Source organism: Lacerta agilis, chromosome 11 (genome assembly GCF_009819535.1).
Source record: "Lacerta agilis isolate rLacAgi1 chromosome 11, rLacAgi1.pri, whole genome shotgun sequence".
NCBI classification, from domain to species: Eukaryota; Metazoa; Chordata; class Lepidosauria; order Squamata; family Lacertidae; genus Lacerta; species Lacerta agilis.
The window spans coordinates 50,070,661-50,086,805 of record NC_046322.1 but is presented as its reverse complement, the minus strand read 5'-3'; the positions used below and the strand labels follow the sequence as shown (position 1 = coordinate 50,086,805).

At 41.3% G+C, this 16,145-nt stretch overlaps 1 protein-coding gene across 3 annotated transcripts in view; it reads right to left on the bottom strand.

Annotated features, from left to right (window-relative positions):
* Nucleotides 1-11,142, bottom strand: part of AUH (AU RNA binding methylglutaconyl-CoA hydratase) — a 29,900-nt gene extending 18,758 nt beyond the window's left edge. For 2 of the 3 annotated variants that reach the window (XM_033163867.1, XM_033163869.1), the window contains exons 1-4: nt 10,851-11,142; nt 5,834-5,901; nt 5,664-5,751; nt 2,664-2,750 (exon numbers count right to left, since the gene is read on the bottom strand). In XM_033163867.1, the coding sequence (XP_033019758.1) occupies nt 2,664-2,750; nt 5,664-5,751; nt 5,834-5,901; nt 10,851-11,121 (514 nt within the window). In that variant the 5' untranslated portion in view covers nt 11,122-11,142. The remainder of the gene's footprint in view (nt 1-2,663; nt 2,751-5,663; nt 5,752-5,833; nt 5,902-10,850) is intronic. The other variant, XM_033163868.1, reaches the window with a different exon arrangement.
* Nucleotides 11,143-16,145: the final 5,003 nt, after the last annotated feature.

Genomic DNA, 16,145 nt, shown 5'->3' with positions numbered 1-16,145 from the left:
ATAATTTTCCTTTAAAACCCACATCAAAGTTGATCATTTGAAATTTGTGGTGTTTTGACTTATTTATACTAACTGTGGGACTGATCTGAAGAATTATTTCTCCAGAGGTTCAAATCAGCAATGTTTCCTCACTGGGTTTTGTAAACAGAATGATCTATTAATGTTCTGTTTTACCAAGTACTTTTAACATTAAGTGCAGACCTGCATCAGTAATGGAAATCTCAATGCAGAAAATGAAAGTGGACAATTAGTCTTGGTGTTCCTGTGCGGCAAAGCATACATCTCTAATTTTAGAGTAAAAAGCAATACCAAGAATAGCAGGCTTTGATATTTTCCCCCAGTCTCAGTGTCCAGGATCTATAGTTTCCAGCTTAGTACAAAATGCTTATTTTTATATCAAAGTGGTGTTTAGCAAAACACCAGTACTTTAACAAGAAATAAAATCAAGAAGCAATGTAGGGAAAGCACAAAACAACAAACAATTTTAAGATATTGATTGTTAGAAAATGCTTGGATCATAAGTATTCAAAGGCTGCATTCTGACAATCATACTGACTTAACAAGCCTAGGTATGAATTAGCCTTCTTGCTATACACACAGCCCATTCTCCTTTCACACATGAGTAGAACAAGCCAAGATGTCTTCTGGAGTTTTCCATTTTGTCCGAATTAGAAAACAATGTTAACAGCTTCAGATCAAGACAGAATAGTAAATAATAGTTTGAAGTTGGCTTAATATTCTGGTTTGTTCCAAAACAGGAAACTACAGTTTATTGCTTGCTTGCTCCTCTATCAAGCAAAGGAGTTTACAGCCAAAAGCCTCGCTCCTATCTCCAGTTATTAAGCAGAGACACGGTCATCCAAACTCACCCAGTAACTTCCACCATTTAAAACAATAGTGGATGCAGGCTCAAATAATTTTTTTTAAAAAAAAAACAAAAACGAAATCTAACAACTTACTTTTAATAGCAATTAAACAACAAATACACAATCTAGAGAAGTGATGCATGGACAAGAACCAACTCTGTTGGAGAAAATACACCGTAAAAAGACAACATCTTACTGCAACATTTGAAATATCTTTCCAACAGGAGTGGTATAAGTTAGAGTACAAGTGACTAACAATCCTTCATAAAAATCCAAGCTTGTTAGTATACTTTATAGTACAGTTTAAGGCATAAAGTATTATTATTATTATTAAAATTTATATACCACCCTATACCTGTTCTCAGGGATGTTCACAAGATAAAATTACAATATAAAAACACTAAATACAGTGGTGCCCCACTAGACGAATGCCTAGCTTTGTAGTAAAGCTTTGTAACTACACCCAGAGTTTGCACATGAAACTCCCAAAGAAAGCCTATGATGTTCTCCCAGGATCTCTCTTCAATTTTAAAAATGGAACATGACTATACTTTTCTACTATGACCTAAATATGTTTTGGTGGGAAACTCAAGAGTATCGCAGATTATATTCTATTCCTTTATCTCAGTCAGCCTTCCTTTTCTACCTGCTCTATTTCATACCCTTGTTTGTCCTCTGTATGTGTTATTTTCTCTGGTTTAGTTAGAAACCTAAAGTCAAGACATGGCCTTATGTTTCCCTTTCAAGCCACATCTCCTTTTCAGCATTTAGGAATTAAATTGTAGTTTTGCTGGACACAACTTGCCAGTAAAGCTCTCATCTGAATGTCTACTGACTTTGCATATGTGCCTCCTAATTCTCAATTGCTGTTACTTCAGATGAAGTACCAAATTATGTTATAAACTGGATCCTTTGTTTATCCTCTTAACCTTCTGTCCTACACCTCCCTGTGGCCCAAACCCAGAATCATTTACATTTCGAATTTGCCCCGTAGCATCTAGATCTCCCTCATCTCCTGCCAGATTCTTAGCCCTTTCCTTTCTCCCTTATATGACAACAGTAGTTTTTCCCACCTCTGTGTTTATCTGTCTTCTTTCTCATCTACTTAACTAATCTTATAAGCTGTTGTTTCAGGCACCATCTTGTGTGTGGCTCTCATCTGTATTTATACTCACTTTGCATGTACTCACTGCTACATGAGAGGAACCTCCCTATTACACACTGTAACTCTGGGTGCAAGATCTGTGGAAAAACACTTCTGGAGGTGACATATCCATACATCCATGCAAGTGTGCGCATGTGATTTGGCACATGTTAACAACACAACCTGTGAATGTGGACATTCTAGCATCTTACCCCAAAGAGCTAGAAGTCTTATTTCAGAAAAATACTTTATAACAGAAGTGCAAGAGATTCTGGAGCAATGATTTCCCCAATATTGGACAATATTAGAACTTATCCAAATAGTAATGCATTCTCAATTGCTATTATTTCAGGAAGGTGAAATATTGAATTAGTTTTGTACATTTCTTAATGTTTTAGAACTGTACACTCATAAAATAGTATTTAAAAGTAAAAAAGCTAGCAATTAATAATACATTAGTGGTTGTTTTATTAAGGTATAAATGTGAAGGAGTTTTGGGAGGCTGGTTTATTCCTAAAAGGAAAGACTTCAAAGCTTTATGCATAAACCATTAACTCTCATATTATGATTTCATAATATCTGGACAGAGTAATTCATATAAACAAACTATTAATAATATACTGTTGCCTATGATCAATGAGAGTTTCACTTACCCATTTCATTAATAGTTGCCCTTGCTTTTGAGACAAAAGAGCTTACTTCACTAGAGTGCATTTTGACTCTTTCTTTAAGGTCAGCACCTGCAAAGAACATTGTCTGGTTACAGTCATATTCAGGTTTTATAGTAGTATCAGCTAGAAAGAAACCATAAATGGCATCATTCATACTTTCAGGAAAAGTAACGTGAGCATTTGCAGAAAAACCTATGTGTATGATTACTGGTATTTCCTGGCAATATCAGGGGCTCCTGACTCACCTCTCTTTACCAAACAGTGCATATTATGTATGAAAATATTTATATAAATAATTTACTGAGAACTTAACATACATTAGGCACGAGAGATAAAAAAGGAACAGATCTGACACACAAAGGCCTGGTACAGGCATAATAACCCAAATCCCCCAAACAAGGCTAGGATACTGAAAACACCCTGAGGTCTCCTTCTGCCAATCACGTAACTCTCACAAGTTACCGTAAGTCACTCCTTCCTACGCTTTTGAGAGGTAATCATAATGCAGTGTTACACCTGAACCAACACTAACTCTGATTAGCATCAAACCAATGAAGTTTTGCAACCAAGGAGATCGGGAAAGCTGTCAATGCTGGATCAAGAAAAAGAGATGCACTCTCAATCATTTAGAGAAGGCCTAAACAAATCTATCTATATGTAACACAATGACAAGGGATGTAAAACAATACCACACTGGCACTCAGCAAGTACAACAATTAGAAGGTAATGCCCATACACCCCTTTTATTGCAATTGCCATAACCCTTTTGTGAAGGCAGCTGTCAGAAGGAAGTATGATGAGCTAAAACAGAGAGGGGTAACCTTGGCCCTGCAGTGGCTATCAAACTCCCAACTCTCTTCAGCCAAAATGTTAAATCTCAGGATGGTGGGAGTCATAGTCTAACATCAGGAAAGCCATAAAATCTCAATACTGGACTAAAAGATTCCTTTTGGTTTCTATAAGGGTGAGTCATGGGCTGTAGCAGGGTGTCATGGAGAGGAGAATGAGTCATCAAAAAATAAACCAAGATTAGTACCAGGTGGATGCAACTCTTCATGTACCGTAGATACCACATAACCCTGAAAAACAACCTCTGACCACAGGGTTCCAAGCACTGTGATATTGAGAGGGGTACATATGTGGCCAACATATTTTTTAAATCTAAAATATAAATGGTAAAGAACAAGGCCATCCTAAAGTATAAATGAGATATTTGTCAAAGTTACAGAATTTATCCAAGCAACAAAACAGATTTTATTTCAAATTTCATTTTTTTAAGTTTTCCCTCAGAAAGAGCACTCCCTAACAGCTGTTACAAGCTTCTGTACTTACAATGAGAAAAAGCTTACTGAAATGAACACCAGCTACTGAAGTATTTTTACCTAGTCTAAAAACAAACCACTTGTCCGCATAATGGGGAAAAACATTATGCTTTGTAGACCAAATGCACGTGTACGCATAATTAAATGTGACTCAAATGTTTCATATAATCATCCCACTCACAGTACAGAAATAGCTAATACATATATTAAAAACCAAAGATGGCAAAAATCTAGTGATGCTTTTCTTCTGCTAAGAGAACATAAAAAGCATGTTTAACAAGTGAAAAATAAAAATAAAATGAAAGGCATGTGCCAGAACTTGAATTAAAAGTGGCTTTTATCATTTTTCAATAATACATATCTACATCAGGAACTTGCAGCAGGCAACATTTTTAAAAAACAAATTTTAAAATTAAAATAAGCTAGCTATTTGTACCATAGCAAACCCATTCCATATGCGCCTTTCACCAAAGCAACAAAACTCAATCCACTTCTTATCTTTCCAATCATCATTACTTCAGTGTTGGCTAATGAGCCTTCAATTAATTAGCTCAAATTAGCCCCCCTCCTATGACCTAAAACTGAGTATACAATGTAATGAAAGTATCTTAATTAGATGAAAAAGAAATTAAACGGAGTCTTAATACCTGATATTCACTGCTCTCCTCCCCACCCCAATGCTACATGATTTTGTTCAATAGCCCTACAACTATTACATGATCTGGTGAAGTGTTGGCTTCCTGTCCATTTTCAAACTTATTCAGCAACACCACACCAAACAGATGCCATTCACCTCCAGTAGATAACAAATGACCCCAGATGAGCACTTGCACAAACTGCACCCGTTTGACACAAAGTGCACTCTGCAAAATGAACCAACCACACAGCCACCATAGCACTACCATTTAGCAATGACCCATTTAGACACATGGCTTTCTCCAAGTCTTCTAGCTTCAAAGAGCTACTAGTATACAATGTCATATCAGCAACACAGAATACATATCTGAACACAGACTTTCATAATGAACACACTTTCATAATGGCATAATGAATATGATATTTATAAAGTAATAAAAGTATGCAATCATGTGTTCACAATACTTTTGATTTGAAAAGTGCAACGGATTTATCAGTTTAAACAAGTATGAAAATTCTCTCCTATAGCTGGCTAAACTGAAAATAGCAGAGATAATGTTCAAAAGCATGCATGCATTCTGGCCTTGAATGCTTGATGTCTGGTACTGTGGTGAATTTTCTGTATTTATCAATGCTATTGATCTTTAATAACTAAACTAAATTTTGACCATAAGTAATACTCAATGGGAACAAACTTGAAAATGTAGTTTATTTAGTATTAATCAATAGAGAGACTGATTAACTTAGCTTAGAATCATTGCAGACCAAATAATATGTGCTCTCAACACACTGCCAAACATACTCAACTATACAACAAACATTTAGAAACACCCCTGTCAAAAAAAAATTCTAAGACCTTCTGTGTCACTGATTGAAAATTATAGCACTTTATTTCTCTAAGGAGTATAGCAGATGTTATATAAATAAAAATCCAAAAAGGCTGAATTTGCTAAAATAAATTTTGGAGTTTCTACTGATTTTAATTATGTATTTCCAAACGGGTAATAAAATTAAATTTGCATACCAGCACAAAACACCCCAGGAACTTCACTTCGGAATATAACCGTCCGTACTTTTTTGTCACTTTTCAAAGCTTCCATAACTTTTGACATCTATAGAGAAAAGGTGTGCAAATTATCAACACTTATTTTCAACGCTTCCTGTTCATAGAAGACTAAGTAATCTTCCACTTACCATTTTTACAAGGTTTTTATTAAGTGCATTTTTTGCATGTGCTCTGTTTAGTCCAAGTACTACAATTCCTATACACAGGAAGAAAAAAAATAACTGAAATCAGTAGTGTGCATAAGGTTATTTGGCATGAAACATGATTGTCTCTCTAGTTGATCTATATTAGTAACTGCTTGAATTAAATCAGATCCACTAAAACCCATTGATTTTATAGAGTATACTATGAGCATAATTTTGGAAATTAGTGCACTAAAATATTTGAAAACACTCTTCTTAAGCACCAACAATAGTTTTTGTTTGGAAAATTAGTTAACTACTAACTCTTTATCACTACAACAAAGCTACTGTGTTGATAATGTTAAGTCAACAGAAAGCAACAGGCACTGACCACATGCAATACATTTGTCCATGTTATTTTAAAATGCAGAAACATTTCAAATAACCTGCCTAACGAAAAAGAATCACTGTTTTTAAGACACAGTAACAGCTGGAAAATTTAAGGGGCAGCTTAAGGAGAGATTATAAATTTGGGCAGTAACAGAAAGAGCTCCTGGGCACGAGTGGTTGGGTGAGTACAGTTAGACTGCAAGCCGAAGTACGCTTACTAGAGAGTAAGTCGCACTGAACTCAGTGAACTTCTAAGTAAACATCTTTAGGATCACACCGTTATTAAATAGGATTCTAGAGTTTTCCTTTTCCTCCCCTCCTCTCATGAATTTCTGTGGGTTTTCTAGATAAAAAACTATGATTATATTAAACACATATTAGCCAAGCTACTGGGTTATGAATCTAAAAATGCATAAAAAACTATTAATCCATATAAAATTTCAGTCTGTGAACTTTTAGTTACAGAAGATTGTAACAGGCACTATTTCATGAACCCTAGGGGTCTTCCTATGAACAAAGTCTACAAACTCCAACACTGCATTTTATGTGATGATTTGATGGGGTCACATAGATTTACTCCTATATATGCATTGTGCACTTGAGTCCTTTTATTCCATATGAATACAGAAGAACACTCTCCCAAAAAAACAGAATGAATACTCCCCCAACATTTTTGAATTAAACAACTATTCAACCAATACTGTGCCCATGATCAAAACAAAATAAAAAATAAAAAAATTCTTTCCAGTAGCACCTTAGAGACCAACTAAGTTTGTTCTTGGTATGAGCTTTCTTGTGCATGCACACTTCTTCAGATACACTGAAACAGAAGTCACCAGACCCTTATATATAGTGAGAGGGTGGGGAGGGGCATGACTCAGAAGGGTGGTGGGAATGGTTGATAGGCTGTAGCTACTGGTAATACCACTGGACACAACTTGCATCAGAATTTAAGCCTTCCTCTACATTATACTTTGGTTCCAATCCTCCCATCTACTTTTAGCAGAAGAAAAATGCATCAGGAATGGTCAAGCCTCTAAGAAGAAAACCAAAAGGTATAGGAATGTTTAATCATGCCTGAGTTCAGAATCCTCAACTGCCTCAGTCACTGCAGCAATAAAAGTACTGAAGTGGCAGAAGACAGTACATTATGCCATATGAACGGAACTGAAATCAGGCTGTAGCATGTTCAAAGAACATCACTAGGAAATTGTGATTCTCACTAACTTTATTTTCCTTCCAGTTGTCCAAGGTGCTCAAGACCTGAATCCAATCTTCCAAATCCTCATTCAACAATATATCGCACACTGGATTGGAGAAGTGATGGCAGTTCCTCACCCTTTATTACGAGTTGTCCCACACCTTATTACAAGTGGCCAGATTACACTTTCAAATTTTAATATTGCATTGAAAATTTGAAGCACAAGTCTACTGATATTTACTCAGAATTAAATCCCATTGAGTTCAAGCTGCTTACTCCCAAGGTGTGCACCATATTACAGCTTTAATGTGCAAAATACAAAACTACTTTATTCTATAGAATTAGGTAAATGGGTAAAGGTAAAGGACCCCTGGATGGTTAAGTCCAGTCAAAGGCAACTACAGTAGTACCTCTGGTTACGTACTTAATTTGTTCCGGAGGTCCGTTCTTAACCTGAAACTGTTCTTAACCTGAAGCACCACTTTAGCTAATGGGACCTCCCACTGTTGCTGTGCCGCAAGAGCATGAATTCTGTTCTTATCCTGAAGCAAAGTTCTTAACCTGAAGCATCATTTCTGGGTTAGCGGAGTCTGTAACCTGAAGCGTATGTAACCCGAGGTACCACTGTATGGGAACTGATGTTTGTCCACAGACAGCTTTCCAGGTCATGTGGCCAGCATGACTAAACCGCTTCTGGTGCAACGGGACACCGTGATGGAAACCCGAGCGCATGGAAACTCTGTTTACCTTTCCTTTTTTTTTTTTTTATAAGATTTTTATTATTTTCCAATAAAACAAGAGAAACACATAGCATAACATAAACACCAACATTAACACAATAAAAAACACATTACATAAATACAATCAACAAAGAAAACAATTAAAACAAAACCAAAACCAATACATACCTAAACTGGAACACCAATCTTTCTCTTACTACTTAACAAAATCTAGTTTCTGATCTTCTAAAGGGACCTCCCCCGCTTTCCCTCCTCTGCCTTCAATACTAATATACTTTGGTAACATCCATTTTTAACATTACAATTCATTATCCAACCTTTTATAATATCATAAAAACTTAACATCTTATAGTATCATGAAATAATTCTTAAATCAATCTTATACTTCTTTTCACTTAAGCTGCTGCTATTAATCAGTTACATATCTCTTCACTAATTCAAAATTCCCAAAATCGTAACATCAAAATCTTAAAACTTAACATCAAAATCCTAAAATCTTAACACACTATCTTCAGGGTACCATAAATCCATCCTAATTCAATTTTTATCATTTTCACCCTATTCCCCTTCTCACCATTTTTCTGCTCTCTCCCATGCCCCCCCACCATTCATCTTTACATTTCCCTCTGTTGTCCTTGTTCAGTATCATCTTAAAATTTATAAATCTCCTCCTTGGGCGCCTCAAGAGGCACCAGCTCTCCTCTCCCAGCAACTCCATTTCGCAATTTTGGTTTCCTTCCACTTGTGTCTTCAAAAATCTTCTCAGCTTCATCTCTGGACTCCCACTCCAGAGACTGAATCTCGTAGCTCCAGTCAAAACATCAGCCCTGTGTTTCTCACTACACCAGGGCCGTCCATTTACCTGGGGTTGCTGAATCAATTCGTCCCATTTCTCCAGCACCTGCCCCAGTTCCCTGAAGAAGTCTACTTCCAAATTATCAAAATTTTCCCAGATCTGGCTGGTCTCTCCTGCTCCACAACAAATTTCTTTGAAATTACGACCTAACCAGTCCATTTTCCGATTCACAAACTCCAATTGCAGAAGGATTGTTCTTTGTTCCTGGGTAATACCCGGGTCTAGAATCAGTTTAAAAGCGAAAGCAAGCATGGTTGGAGAAAACAAAGGGTGTCAAATGTCAGTAATTTTCCATCCTGCGTATTAGTTTTCCAGCGCCATTTTCCCTGAGACAGGGTGCCAAAATTAATTCCAAAAGCCACAGAAGAGATATTTCCAAAATCTTCAATCCCTCAAATTGGGATTTAATCCATCTTCTCTGTCAAAGTGCTTCGTAGCAACATTGTGTCTAGTAATGCAGCTGCAGCCGCTTGAAGCTTAATTACCTCCTCTGCACAACAAAGGAGAGGGACGGGCTTCCTTTTAACATCCCTCCCGGTTGCCAATTATTCAAATGTAAATCCAATTAGTCCCACACTTACAGCAGCCGGGGTTCTTCTTTTTTCTTTGAAGTTAGCAGGAAAAGCTTGGTGCTCAGGTCTGGCAGAATTGCTGCTTTGATCTCCCGGGGGGGTGCATCCGCCTCTCCAGTCCCGTGTCGGTAGCTCCGCTCGCTTGATTTTCCCCCCTTACGAGGGTCAATCAAGAGCAGAGACGGCACGTCTGGGACCCACGAGGCCGCGGTCCACGGGACGCTCTTCCCGTGGCTTTAAGGGGCCCTTGGCGCAGACAAGGAGACCCCTAAAACCCCCCGGGGACTGGAACTGACTCAGCTCCGCTCCGCCATTATCCGGCACCAAACCGGAAGCCGGAAACTCTGTTTACCTTTCCACTGCAGTGGTACCTATTTATCTACTTGCACTCGTGTGCTTTCGAACTGCTAGGTTGACAGGACTGTCTAAAACATTGTTTCCCAAACCTGGGTCTCCAGCTGTTTTTTGGACTACAATTCCCATTATCCCTGACTACTGGTCCTGATAATTAGGGATAGTTATAGTCCAAAACTGCTGGAGACCCAGGTTTGGGAAACAGTGGTCTAGAGATCAGGCTTCCTCAACCTCGGCCCTACAGATGTTTTTGGCTTACAACTCCCATGGTCCCTAGCTAGCAGGACCAGAGGTCAGGGATGATGGGAATTGTAGTCTCAAAACATCTGGAGGGTCGAGGTTGAGGAAGCCTGGTCTAAATCTAAGCAGCAGTCCAAATGAGAATCTAATGCTATCACATAATAGTGACTCCAAATAAGGTGCAACTAGCATCCTGAACTTATATCCTGCCCTGGGCTTGTGTCTATGTGTACGTGGGAACTAGAAAACTAAGAAGTGAAAATAAAATGAAATGAAACAAGCCACTTCGAACACAACGACAGAATTCAGCATCCACTGGAACTCACTTGGGGGGCGGGGAGAGAGATGCTGGAATTCAGCTGCGCATGAGCAGTGGAGATGAACCGGCATGCACGTCGCTGCCCCCCGCCTCCCATTTAAAGGGTCCGCCCCCCCCCCCATTTAAAGGGCCAGCCGCCCAACGTCATTATTTCTTAATTTGACAAGTCGGTTGGCACGTCACGAGTAATTTCCGCAGCCGGCGAACGGGCAGAGCTCAACGGAGCCCGAGGGAAAGAGAAGCGCCTCCCCGTTACGTTCATATACACTTCCTTACTTCCCGGGGCGTCAGGATACGTTGACACGTGCCGACGAGGATCCAGCCCTCCACCCCACCCCCCGTTATAGTCACCTTTGTGCTCGTCGTCCAAGTAGCGCACCCGCAGCTCCTCCTCGCCGCCCGCTTTCGCCTCAGAACTGTAGCCTCTCGCGGCCGAGAACGGCAAGGCCGCGAAGCCCCTCAGAGGCCGCGAGGGAGAGCAAGAAGACGACGACGAGGACGAGGCGGACGGCGAGGAGGAGAAGGAAGACGAAGCGGCGGTCGCCACCGCGGCCAGACCCGTTCGGCGACGCTGCAGGAGGCTGAGCGCTGCCGCCGCCGCCGCCGTCACAGTCGCCGCCATGTTGTCTTGTTTACAAGCGCGCGCCGGGCAGCGGCGGCGGCGGCCGCGGCCTCTCCTGCCTTCCCATTGGCAGCGCGCTCGCCACGTGACCGCCTCGCGGCGACACGTGATTCCCTCCCCCCTTCCTCCGAGCGCGCCAAGTCAGAACCTTCCGTCGTCGCTGCTCGGCTAACCGTCGTCTCCTCAGCGCTTCCCGCCAGGCAGGTCAAGAAACGGCGACCTTAAGTTAGCCAGGGCTTGGGGGCCTTCCTCAGGTAGCTTAATCGTTCAGGGGGTTTGTTCGGTTTTTTTCCACGTCAGCCGACGCGGTAAGGTTTTGGTAGGACTCCCCCCCCTCGCAAAAAAGCCCCTTCCACGGTCAGTTAAGGTTTTGGTAGGACTCTCCCCCCCGCAAAAAAGCCCCTTCCACGGGAGGGGGAATGGGGCCGTGGAAGGTCGCGATAGCTGTTGACTCCACATCCTTCCCCCAAACTGGAAGCGTACAAGCCAAGGTCCCATCGGCTCCAATAACACCACTACCAATAATAATAATAATAATAATAATAATAATAATAATAATAATAATAATACTTTTATTATTTGAATGCTGCCCATCTGACTGGGTTGCTCCAGCAATAACAATAATAGGAGCCAAGGTCCCACCGGCTCTAACAACAACAACAATTTTATTACTTGTATGGTGCCCTGGAAAAGACCCTGATGTTGGGAAAGATGGAGGGCACTAGGAGAAGGGGACGACAGAGGATGAGATGGTTGGACAGTGTTCTCGAAGCCACTAGCATGAGTTTGGCCAAACTGCGGGAGGCAGTGGAGGATAGGGGTGCCTGGCGTGCTCTGGTCCATGGGGTCACGAAGAGTCAGACACCACTGAACAACAATGTTGCCCATGTGACTGGGTTGCCCCAGCCATCATCGTCACAACAACAACAATGATTTTATTACTTGTATGCTGACTCCACATCCTTCCACAAAACTGGAAGCGTAGGAGCCAAGGTCCCATCGGCTCTAATAATAATAATAATAATTTATTACTTGTATGCTGCCCATATGACTGGTTGCCCCAGTCACTTGGTGCGGCTCCCAACAGAATATTAAAAAAATAGGTCAGGGGGCCAGTCCCCCCCAAAGTTGATGATGGGCATTGCCATTCAAACAGTGTGTGCTTACTGCATCATGGGATTGATTGTGTGGGGCTGGGCTTACCTGCCCCCCCCCCATTTTATTCAAGTTGGCACCATGGCTGGAAGATATTCTTCCTAATCTCAGGCTTTGGGCCTTCCTCAGGTAGCTTAATCAGGTAGCTTTTGTTTGTTTTTTACACATCAACTGACGCAATACAGTTTTTTATGACTCGCCCAAACTCCTCTTTTCCAGAAAAAAGCCCCTTCCATGGTCAGTTAAGAAAAAAATAAATAAAATGGGGGTGTGGGAGGTGAGCCTCTCTTCCTGTCAGGATAGCTGCTGACTCCGCTCTGGGCGGCTCCCAATAGAATATTAAAAAAATAGGTCAGGGGGCTGGTCCCCTCAAAGTTGATAGGTATTCAAATGGTGTGTGCATGCTGCATCACGTGATTGATTGTGTGGGGCTGGGCTTACCTCCCCCCCCATATTTTATTCAAGTTGGCACCCCAACTGGAATATATTCTTCCTACTTTCAGGCATAAAGAAGGAGGGCTTTGGGGTCTTCATCAGGTAGCTTAATCAGTCGGGTTTGTTCACGTCAGCAGGGTTTCTCAAACTTTGGTTTCTCTTTAGCTGTTTTGGGACTACAGCTCACCATCATCCCTAGGTAGCAGGGCCAGTAGTCAGGGATGATGGGAATTGTAGTCCTAAAGCAGCAAGTTTAGGAAAGCCTAACGTATTACCATTTTGGCATGACTTGCACAAACTTCCCCTTTTTGAAAAAGCCCCTTCCATGGTCAATATATATATATATATATATATGTCTGGATAGCACAGACTGACTCCATATCCTTCCCCCCAAACTGGAAAATATTCTTCCATAATCTCAGGCATAAGAAGGAAACTGATTATGATTTGTTTGGTCTGACGTATAGTTTGGTCTGCCCCCTTTTTTCTTCCCAACCCTATACTGCATATAACACCAGTATCTCACAACAAATGTAATTGAAGAACCTGAAGAAAGAGACAATGCATGTGCTTTTGAAAATGGGGAATTATTTATTTTTTTAAAGAAGAGAAGGAATGTGTGCCAGCCCCCAGTATTTAAAGAGCCCCCACCCCTATTACATCATTAGAACCCGAACATAAACCTATGAAACTAGAAAAGAGCAAAAATATCAATGTTTGGTCCAGATCCTAGGTACTGCACCCTCACTAAAGAAGACTGCATGGATGATTCACTAAATGAGTGTAGGATGACGTGTGTACTTTTGAGCTTATGGCCTCAAATTCTCTTTTATCTTATATACTGCTTTATTACAAAATGACGACTAGACTACTGATCCTAAACTGAATAATTAGTTGCCCAACCACCCTCTCCAGAACCCACTGCTCTCAACTGACTCTCAACTGCCTCGCATTCAAACTCCCTTTCAAATCCGCATCCAGTCATCACTCACCACCAGAATTCCACAATCTCTCTTTCCCCTCCCTCCCTCCTTTACATTCCCATAATAATTCTGATACAATTAGCTTAATAACCCTATTACATTCAATATTTTATACATGCTTCTCCCTATAACCATACTGTTAGAAGCACTTGAGCTTCCCATTCCTGTTTCCTAGGAAATGGGGGTGAGCAAACTGCAGGTTCTCCATCCCTGTTTTAAAAACCAGGTGTCTTCCCCCAAGTGATCCTGGGAATTGTTGTTTGTTTATTTCAGTGAATAACTTACTTGGAAAATCAATACTACCCAGGTGTTTAAGAAAGCACAACAGAGACTCCACTTCCTCAGAGTATTGCGAAGGAACAATGTCAACCAACATTTGATGATCTCCTTCTACTGGTCCGCAATAGAAAGTGCCCTTTCATACTGCATCACGGTGTGGTACGCTGGTTTGACAGCCACGGATAGGAAGTGCCTACAAAAGGTGATGAATACAGCACAAGATATTATGGGCTGTCCCGTGAATCCGCTGGATGACATCGTGGAGAACCATTGCCTCAGGAGAGTGAGGAAAATCCTCAGGGATGATTCACATCCTGGCCAGCACTTTCTTGATCTCCTGCCCTCAGGCAGAAGATATGGAAGCATGATTAATCACACCAACAGGGTAAAGAACAGTTTCTATCCTTGGGCTGTTAGGCTACTGAATGAAAAGATAACAACAGGGCAACTGACTTTCGGGTTAGGTGGATGTGTGTCAGTAAAGGAGGGGAATTAAGACTAAGAGAGCTAAGTAGGGGGTGCTCGTGTCATCTCACTGTATACAAGTTGTATACAAGTATTTCAATTTGTTAGGGGTTCTGGGGATTGTAGGTCTATAAGAGGAAAGCCACAATGGCACGAATCATTTTGGGGGAAGTCATGTGCTTTAAAGGTGCATTGGATGCTCTTTAGAACATAGCATCATAGAATTGTAGAGTTGGAAGGGACTCCAAGGGTCATCTCGCCCAACCCCCTGCAATGAAGGAATCTCAACTAGATGATCCATAGCCGATGGCCATCCAAGCGCTGCTTAAAAACCTCCAATGAAGAGAGTCACTGCTTCAGGCCCTAAGGCCCTCTGGAGCAGGAGAAAACAAGCTTGCTCCATGTGACAGCCCTTTAGACTTTAGTTATTGAAAGGTATGCAAATAGTGCGGATTTCATATCAGTGTTATGAGAGTGTAAGCAACAAATTTCTCTCCCCTTTCTCCACATTATGCAGAATTGCAATGGTAACCAGAAGGCTAGAGTTTGGAGCCCAACCAGGGCTGGCTGTGAGCAGGATCCTTGCATTGCCAGGGCTTTGACTAGATGACCCTTGGGAGCCCTTCCAACCCTGCCATGCTATGATATCAAGCAGCTAAAGGAATAAAAAAGATGCTTCTGAAACATTTGGGAATAATAGGAACACTCTCCTCACCAGTGGCTTCTCACAAGAACTTGCATCTTCCTTAGGAGAGAGGCAGTACAGAAAAAGAGGGAAAGGCTCAGAGTTCAGGTAGGTGAAAATGCCAATTGAGTGCCCTATACTATAGGAATGCTTCCTTTCCGTGTCCCCCACCCTCATGCGCCAGACTGGTGCTAGCATGGCTGGGAGCCAGGTGCCTGCTGATTCCTCAATTTTCTTTGCAGGGAGGGAGCCTTTCCCCAACATATACTTTGTTCTGGCAAATCCTTGGAAATACATGATGACTCGCAGGTACTGGGACAGAGGGAAGGAAAGGGTCCTTGTGAAACACATTTGGGGAGTCTGGCTTCCAGCAAGTGCTTTTCAGAAGCATTGTTCCCTCCAACAGAGGAGGCTGAGCATAGCCATCACGGCTAGTTGCCTTTGATAGGCCTCTCCTCCATGCAATTGTCTAGTCCTCTTTGAAAGCCATCCTATCCAAGATGCTCTTGTGCATCTGATTCTCCTCTGTTTCCTTGCTCCTGCAAGGAGATGACTATTGTGAGATCCTTTGGTTAACATCTATCCGGGCTGGAAAATATTAAAGAATCAGAGAACTAGTGAGCTTCGCTTGAAGTACAACTGATCAAAGGCAGGCAGATCTGTTAGCATCTTGATAAAGATGCTCAAATGACAGGATGCTATCATACCCTGCAAGCGTCTCAGAAAGGCTCCCAAGCTGATGGAGAAGAGAGCAGTTAAGTGGTTAGTGGGGCTCCAGGTTGCTCTTTCCAAGTTGCCAAAGAAATCAATGTCACAACAGTTTTTTCCTCGCACCTCCCCATGATCCCATGTGGGGCCTTCTCAGACATATGCTGTGTCTAAACCAGCAGATCCCACCAAACCAAGTAATCCAGTCAGAAAAGGAGTGTCCGCAGTCATACCAGAAATAAGCAAAATAACTAAACAGGTATGAGAAGTTACCCCAGAACTGGCCCTACTGAACACCTTCCACGATAACAATG